The sequence below is a fragment of the Nicotiana tabacum genome, chromosome 20 (genome assembly GCF_000715075.1).
Source record: "Nicotiana tabacum cultivar K326 chromosome 20, ASM71507v2, whole genome shotgun sequence".
NCBI classification, from domain to species: domain Eukaryota; kingdom Viridiplantae; phylum Streptophyta; class Magnoliopsida; order Solanales; family Solanaceae; genus Nicotiana; species Nicotiana tabacum.
In genome coordinates, this window is record NC_134099.1 from 109347404 (window position 1) to 109356723 (window position 9320).

General features: G+C 35.5%; 1 protein-coding gene across 1 annotated transcript; it reads left to right on the forward strand.

Annotated features, from left to right (window-relative positions):
- Window positions 1-2836: 2836 nt before the first annotated feature.
- LOC107823896 (purine permease 1) lies at window positions 2837-5253 on the forward strand. Its single transcript, XM_016650606.2, has 2 exons — window positions 2837-3675; window positions 4722-5253. The coding sequence occupies exons 1-2, from the start codon at window positions 2965-2967 to the stop codon at window positions 5067-5069; spliced, it is 1059 nt and encodes a 352-aa protein (XP_016506092.1). The 5' UTR covers window positions 2837-2964; the 3' UTR covers window positions 5070-5253.
- The last annotated feature ends 4067 nt before the right edge of the window (window positions 5254-9320 follow it).

Sequence of the window (9320 nt, forward strand, 5' to 3'; positions counted from 1 at the left end):
GTAGACTCACTCATCACATTTTCTCTTTCAGATATCGAGGTAAAGAGAAACTACTCTCTTCACTCCTTTTTAATTGTCGTGGTTTCTAAAATAAGTAGTTTAAAATATATTTATGTTATTTTAAAAAATTAAAATATAATTAATTATTTTTTTTTATTTTATCCTGAGTAATAATTGTTCTTGAAAGTAAATAATATTAATTACATAATATAGACAACTTAAATGTGACGAACAAATTAAATAAGGTATAGGCGTCCAAAACCTCCTTAGTGGCATATAAACGAGAAATATGATAACTAATGAATCGGAAGAGGCAGGGGCGGATTTACCTTAGCTCAAGCGGTGTCACATGACATCGCTTCGTCAAAAATCTTTACTAATTATTTGTATGTAATTCAAATGAAGAACCAAAAAACAGGTAAAAATAAATAAAGTGACACCACTTATCACAATGAGCTATGTAGCTTAAACGGTATGCTCATTTTATGTTATAATACTTTTATGCCTCATCTAAAAAAGTATCCTAAGTCATAACTAATCGGAGGGACACTGCTGCTTCCGTTAGTTGTATTTTGTTTATTGGTGTTTATTAAAATATGATATTATATATATTTTTTTCACGTCTAATAGTGACACCGTTTACAAAAATTCCTACATACGCCACTGGGAAGAGGTACAAATTATTTTATGCTTCTTGTATCACAAAGATCCACTGCTAAGAAAATGCTATTTTTTGACCAAATACTGAAAATACGTAGCGAAAAATCGATTGGATTCAACCATTTTTTTGAACAAATAATTCTTACGCAAATTTTTGTGACAAAACCGACTGAGTTGGTCATTGTTTTTGTGCTAAAATGCGAATTAATTATTTTTTGGGAATATGATACTATACAACCACTCTTAAAATAATAGCCGAAAAAATATATAATTTTTACACATACACACACACACACACACACACTCTGTATGTTATATACAAAAGTTATATAAATTTTATACACTTTTTTGGCTATCAAATATAAATAATTTCTGGCGCGGGCTAAAAGTGATAACACCCCTTGTTTTTCAACTGAGTCGATCACTATTATTTATCGAAAAATTATTTTTTTCAAGAAACCGACCGATTCAGTTGGTTCCTATTTGAATAAAATAGAAAATTATACTCAATTTTTTCTTTTTTTTGGTCAACTCATTTTAAAAAACTGGCCGAATTATCGACCGACACAGTCAGTAATTATAATTCGATTTTAAAGAAAAATCAATCGACTCGATCGGTTATTTTCATAAAAAAATAAAGTTGAAAAGTATAAATAAGAAATACAAAACTGTTAGACCAATAAGCATCAGTGATCTAGTAATAGAATAGTATCTTACCACGGTACAGACCTTGGTTTGATTCCCGAATGGTGCATTTAATAATTGCGTGAAAAATCGGCCGAATTCATTTGTTAAATTTTTAAAAAATTTAATCTTTTCACTGCATCGATCGGTTTTTACCTACCAATTCGGTCAGTTTTAATTTGACACCGTCCAGAGTTTCTCCAACCCACCATTTTTGGTCAATAATCCTTTAAAACATGTCGTGTTCGGTCGTTTTTTTTTTCCAGTCGAAAAAAAACCGTTGTTAGCAGTGATTATTTTTTTACTATTCAAAATCGCTTAATTTTTTTGTCGAAGTTAAGCCAAACACCTTAACTCTTCAAATTAGATAAGAATATTCCCTTCGTTAAAAGAAAGAAATAGAAGCACTTATGATTTTCCAAAAAATTGTCTAAGCAAGTTGTAAATGAACAAGACAGCTAACTAGACCATGACGCACTAAACCAAAAATTTATTTAGACTTAATTCAAAAAAAAAAAAAGATCACAAGTTTTAAATCAAACTTCCTTTTCTTTTCCTTGCTAGAGTCACTTGTTGATTTATTAGAAAGATGACCAATTCGTTTAAACAAGTGGACTACTCTATTCGTTAGTGCTGAAAGGGAAAATTTATTCTAGCAAAGTGCCGAAGTGAGTATTTTTTTTCAATATCTCTTCCGTCGTAATTGGCCTCATAAATATGTGCAGCTGTTCTTGACCTATAAGAAAAGATTTTTAATTGTTCACATATATATGGGTGGCCTGTTTCAACTATCAAAATCCTTCCTAGCTAAATCTGCCCTCCTTATTGTTTATTAAACAGATTTAACTAATAAAACCCACGTTTCTCCAAGCAACTCATTGCACCCTTCCAAGAATGAAATGTCAAAATATATGGGAAATGCATCGTCATTCTTTGGAATTTTTTTGTTATTAATCTTAGAAGGAAAATTCCAAGAGTATTATTATCTAGTTGTAGTTGTTGATTTAATCCTTATCACCTTCTCACAGTAAGGGACAAGAAGGGGGTATTTTTCTCTATACAATATTTGTAGTAGTTGATTTATACCATGTCATCTTCTCAGAGTAAGAAGAAAAAGGGCATACAATAGCAATAGTACTTAGACGATTAGCTGGGCCCTCAAGCACTCCAATTACTTTGATTATACACACACACATATTCACTTAAACAGAAAAAAGAAAGAATTGATTAAATGTATCAACATGGATAATGATGATTATTCAACTAGACGTAATTGTTGTTGTTGGTTTATCACGTTACATGATTAAGCCTGAATATATGGCACAAGTATACAATTTAGATATTTAGCTAGTATACAACTATGCATTATATTTTTCACTATAAGTACAATTTAAGAGTGACCTCCTTACAGTAGGCGCCACTCCAAGTTGTGAAACCAATTGTCGCAATGGACTAAATTTTTTGTCAACTATAAATAGGAGGCTTCTATGCTCAACTCAAGCACATCTCTTCACCGCAAGAGGGTCCAAAAATCTGTCTTTGGAGAAAAACCATTCAGCGGCAACCTGAGCTGCAGTACTCCAACCTAGCTAGTATATCCAAATCTCTTGAGAAAAAAATATGGAAGACAAAGGACTAAGCACCAAGATGAGGAGAATCCTCTTGCTGATTAACTGTCTAATACTCGCTGTTGGTGTTTGTGGTGGTCCTCTAATGATGCGTCTATATTATGTCGGGGGAGGTTCAAGAGTATGGTTTAGCAGTTGGTTACAAACTGGTGGTTGGCCACTCACCCTTATACCTCTTGCCATCCTATATTTTTATCGTCGAAAGTCCAAGGGTGCTGATGCCAAAGTTTGCTTAATAACACCCCAGATTTTCATTGCATCATTTGTCCTTGGCGTTGGCACTGGTATTGATGATTTTCTCTATTCGTGGGGCGGGTCAAAGCTCCCCGTATCAACCTCTTCACTTCTTCTTGCTGCACAACTTGGCTTCACAGCAGTAGGTGCTTTTTTCATAGTGAAGCTGAAGTTCACACCCTACTCTATCAATGCAGTGATTCTACTAACAGTTGGTGCTGTTTTATTGGGTATTCGATCTAATGGTGATAAGCCAGCGGGTGTGACAAGTAAAGCCTATGTTCTTGGTTTTATAATGACACTTCTGGCAGCAGCTTTGTATGGAATCATTTTGCCTAGTATTGAGTTGATTTACTTGAAGGCAAAACAAGCTATTACTGTTACGTTGGTGTTGGAGATTCAGATGGTCATGTGTTTTGCTGCTACTACTTTTTGCACGATAGGAATGGTCGCCAATAAGGACTTTCAGGTATCTTTTTAACGCGCCCCTTTCCGTCCCCATACTCTATCAATCCTCAAAAGAATGACAATGTTATCTTAATTAATTATTTCGTTATAACGAATGATCTTTTTTAATTTAAAAATATATTAACTTAAACTTCTCAATTTTCCGTTAATATATTAACTTAATGATAAGGTCTTATAGTTAAAAATTATGGCATATTTGACTATAATTTTAAAAAGTATTCATTTCTTACTTAAGTTACGTGCCATATCATATAAAGTATAACAAAGGGAGTAGCATTTTTCTTTAAAATTGCCCGTTCCGTTTGCCATCTCTAAATTCTCTCACTTTTAATTCGTTTAACTTAGATCCTGTGATTCCCTCAAATCTATCAACTACTTCCTCAGTATATATTGTGGTTCACCAACTCAATATGTTTTTTTTAATGAATTTCTTTCGTTTTCGTTGGCAATGTTTTTCTTTTTCCTTTTTTTAATTCTTAATTATCTTATTTCCAATAAAGTTTTCTAACGCTAATGACAAGAGAGAGAACAGAAGCTTGTGGGTCGCGAGATGACTTTAATGAAGGAACTTAATATTGCTCACCCAATTTTATTCATATCTCACTTAGAGGGATGGAGACTCTTTTGTCATGGAATACATTTCTCTAAGTTGGAATATATCAATACCATAGGTTTGGGTTGAGTGAGACTTTTTTTTCATACTTGTATTAAATTGACATTTGATTTGTCAGAAGTAGATACAAACTGGAGCACTACTGGATTTTCACACTTCATTTTTCGAACAGATTTTCTAAAAATGATGTATCTTAGATACTGCTACCTTTTTTTTAGTGATTCTCTTATAAGATCAACGATTAACATAATTTTTAAGTTTTAAAGATAAAATTTTACATATTTGATTCTATATCTAATGTGAATAAGAACCTCTTTGACTCCCCAAATATTGATTTTTCCTACATAAGTTGGAACAAAGGAATATTTATTTTATTATAGTCTTAGAAATTTTCTATAAATATCAAGGATTAAAATATTGACTAAAATTTGCAGGCAATATCAAGGGAGGCAATCCAATTTAATCTCGGAGAAGCTAGATATTATACAGTGATAATATGGACTGCCATTCTTTGGCAATGTTTCTTTGTGGGGGCTGTTGGAGTTATCTATTGTTCTTCTGCTTTAATGTCTGGGGTTATAATAGCAGTTTTACTACCTGTTACTGAAGTATTGGCTATAGTTTTCTTTAGTGAAAAGTTTTCAGGTGAAAAGGGCGTTTCTCTTTTCCTCTCTCTTTGGGGTTTCGTCTCATACTTCTACGGAGAATTCAGACTAATGAAGAAGCAGAAGAATAAAAGATCAGAAACTGAGATGACACCAACAGAAATCGAATCTGTTTGAATTGTTACATGTATTAGATGCAATAATCATTGCATATAATTTGATATTGCTTTATTTAGTGTTTGGTTTCTATGTATTAATTATGCATTTTGAATAGCTACTCGTGCAATAATTTAATACACTCCTTATGTTATTCTATGAGTTAAGTTATATATAATATCATTAGTGAAGAATATTTATATCATCAGGTCACTTTTATCTGTTTATATGGAATAATAATGCATGAATTATGTAATGAAAGGTTTTGTTGTCACCCTTTAGTTGTACGATTTTTGTTTGAGATTTCTCAAGCCACCACTATGATTTGGTATCAACTACTTAGCCATGGACAACCCTACTGATTAGCTAAGATTTTACAGAGGTGCTAACGAGCTCATACACTTGGTTCTGTAAGACTATCAGTAGTCATTTTCATGGAGCATGCAACTGTAAATCGCGGACAAATAGTTAATCAATAATTTGAGGATCGATCTGGACCGATCCTGTGTTATTGCAGAATTCTGATCAACTAACTATTACAACGCGATCTTGAAAAATAACTCAGCTCATTATTCGAATTTGTAGCCACATGAGCGACAACCAACTTTTCTTGTAACGTGAAAATTACTTCACATGCAGAATTCAGTTTGACCCACATATGAATCTGATGATCAGGAAAAATTAGACTTTCCTTAGCAAGTGTATCGAGTCCAGCTTTTATGCTAACCATTAACACATGTATGGAGACACATGTGTTAGACCAAAACTTTAAAGATGAACACGACCATCATCTTATCCCTATCACGTCAAATCATCAAAAAAGTAAAGCTAGATATTGAAATGTACCTGAATCCATGAGAGCGGATGAAACTTGTCGTCTTGTCGTTTGTGGTTTTCCAAACTAAGACGTAATTCGTTATCTTCTTTCCAATAATAGGATACCAGAAAGAAAAACTCTACGTTTGATTTGGGGGACCATAATCCTAATTATAGCTGCAAATAATTTATGTATTTCTAATTTAGCTCATTATTAAATTAGAAATTACATTCGGGTATCTACACATAAGATCCCATATTTTATGAGGTCTTTTCGGCCCAATTAACTTTAAGCCTTAATAGATCACTTTAATTTTGGCCAATGCCTTATAATGGTAACAACCAACATACAATTACTCTTAATACAATATATGTGAAACTCCATAAAAGAATTCAAAAAATTTCCCACTTGGACTACACACATATACGTATATATGACCTTATAATTGTATGTCACCTTATAAGCTCAAAATATTAGCTATCATAATCAGAAGTACCTCAAAACAATGCCATTCAGCACTCATGCCAATATTGGATCAAGTCGACTTTTGTTATATTTATCGCAACTAAATCTTTCTTGATCACGAATACTAGCATAACCAAATGACATAGATCAAGTATGGATGTGTAGCATAAAAATTACATGTAATGTGATCCAAGCATGCCTATTCCCAATTGGTCAAACTAAAAAATAAGTCAAGAGTAAAAAATAAACAGAATACTTTATTTCTGCAGAAATAACTCCCAGTATCCTTAAACTTGTGACGACCCAGCCAGTCGTCTCATGAGTTACCGCTTCGTTCCTCCCATTTCTGCTTCTTATTGCTTTGTATAATAGTTCTATATATGATCGGGTTGATTGGTTAGGGGTCGGAAAGGAATTGGTAAGGTTTGAGACACTTAGTCTCTTTTGAGGAAGGTTAAGTTGGAAAAGTCAATCAAACGTTGACTTATGTGTTAAAGGGCTCGAATGTGAGTTCCGATGGTTCGGTTAGCTTCGGTAGATGATTTGAGACTTAGAAGCGTGATCAGAATGAGTTTTGAAGGTCCGGAGTAGATTTAGGCTTGAATTGGCAAAATTAGATTTTTGGCGATTTCCGGTTGGTAGGTGAGATTTTGATATAGGGGTCGGAATGGGATTCTGAGAGTTGCAGTAGTTCCGTTGTGTCATTTGGGATGTGTGTGCAAAATTTCAGGCCATTCAGACGTGGTTTGGTTGGGTTTTTGATCAAAAGCGAAATTCGGAAAATTTTGGAAACTTAGGATTAAATCCGATGTGTTTTGGTTGATTTGTTGTTGTTTGAGATGTTTTGAAGATTGATACAAGTTTGAATAAAGTTTTAGGATATGTTGGTGCCTTTGGTTGAGGTCCCCAGGGCCTCGGGGGAGTTTCAGAAGGTTGAACGGATCATTTTAAGTTAAAGAAAAGTTGCAGATTTTGGTTTCAGCTGTTGCAGAGTTTTTCCTCTTCGCGATCACGTAGGTTGTCTCTCAATCGCGTAGAGCTGTTGTGGGGGCAGTCCAGTTTGTGCAATGCGTTCGCGAAGCTGGAGATGCGATCGCATAAGGTGGAGGTATTGTTGATCGCGAACGCGTGGAGAGGGTCGCGTTCGCGTAGAGTTAAGTGGACCAAGGGTCTTGGCTTGGAGTTTGTTCTTTGCGAACGCAGTAGCCAGTCCGCGATCTCGTAGTGTAAGATGCCTGAGCATCGCGTTCGTGTGGGATTTGACGCATTCACGTAGCGTTAATTTTGGGTGCTGAGAATTTGTGCTTCGCGATCGCGATGAAGGATTTCAGGCCAGGACAGATGGTTTAAATAGTCGTCTTGTCCGCGAATTTGGGGTTTATTTCTACCATTGTTGGTCGTTTTTGGAGATTTTTAAAGGAGATTGAAGAGGTATTGAAGGGGAATCACTTGGAGGTAAGATTCTTGGACTTAAAACTCAATTCTAATGTGAAATCTACTTAATAAATTATGGAATCTAAGCCTAAGTTTTAGGAATTAGGGCTTGAGATTAAGAGACTTTAAAATGAGAATTTGAAGGGCCATTTAGACTCCGATTTCAGTGTTCTTGGAATGTATGGACTTGTGAGAGAATAAGAATTCTGTTGACGTAATTTTTATCGAGTTCCGAGATGTGGGTCCGGAGGTCGGGTTTTGGCAATTTCGAGATTTTTGGTAATTAATTGATTATTTTTGCTTGGGCTTCGTTCCCTTAGCATATTTTGATGCCGTGATTCTGATTTTGGATAGATTCGACGCGAGTGGAGGCCGATTCGAGGGGCAAAGGCGTTGCGGAGTAGTATTTTCACCGGTTTTAGATAAGTAACCTTTGTAAATCTGGAACTGAGGGTAGAAAACCCCGATATTTGACTTGTTTTGATAAATGCGGTGACGCACATGCTAGGTGATGAGCGTGTGGGCGTGCACCGGTAGGGATTGTGACTTGGTCCGTCCCGTAGCGACTATTAAGCTGCGTATTTGATTTGGAAATCTTATATTTTTCCGTACTTTAGTCATTTATACAGTATTATGGGCTGTATGCCATGTTTGGGGCCTTGTGCCAACCTGTTGAGACCCTTAGGGACATTTTTACCGTTTTTCTCACTTTACTTGTTAAAAGCATATCCTCAGTCATGTTTTACCTGTTTAAATATTTAAAACTGGTTTTATAACTCCACTTCTAAATGTGAGGACTGTTTGGACTGAGTTCCCTAATTTCTACTGTTGTCCCCGAGAGGCAGTGAGGTTAATAACTGAGAGAGGTTGAGAACCTAATGGTGAGGATATGTATATGTGTGTAAGTTATGGATCGGGCTGCACGCCGCAGCGATATATATATATATTGGATCGTGCTGCGCGCCGCAACGATATGACTCTTGGGCTATAGGAGCCCCTCCGGAGTCTGTACACCCCTAGTGAGCGTAGTCGACTATAAACTATAGATCAGGCTGCACGCCGTAGCGGTTAACATGATTTCTATTATTATGAGATACTAATGAGCCTAAATGCTGAGAGTGAGTACTGAGTGACGAGAGTTGAGTCACGAGTGACTGAGAGGCTTCCCGAGAGGCCATATTCTGAGTGATACTTTTCCCGAGGGGCCCAGATATGATATTTTTCTGATTTAACTCTCCTTTTAAATAAGCCTCTGTTGAAAAATTGCTAAGTATATGATTTCAAGTATTTAAACTGAAATTGATGATTTTATGATGGAACTGATTTTAACTATGGAATTTGATCTGTTATTCTGTTGGGTGTTCACTTATATGATTTTTTACTGCTCGTCATTACTTTCAGACCTTATTTACTTTAGTTACTTACTAAGTTGGCGTACTCACGTTACTCCCTGCACCTTGTGTGCAGATCCACGTGCCCGAGTGGCAAAGTGAGGGTCCTCAGCAGATCCAGAGGTTGCCGGAGATTTCAAGTTAGCTTCATGGCATCTGCAACCC

What these genes read in the sequence shown, in the direction of transcription:
- LOC107823896 (XM_016650606.2), top strand. Translation starts at nt 2,965, where the DNA reads ATGGAAGACAAAGGACTAAGCACCAAGATGAGGAGAATCCTCTTGCTG. An exon ending in TCGCCAATAAGGACTTTCAG is followed by an intron (nt 3,676 to 4,721) that starts GTATCTTTTTAA and finishes TAAAATTTGCAG; the next exon opens with GCAATATCAAGGGAGGCAAT.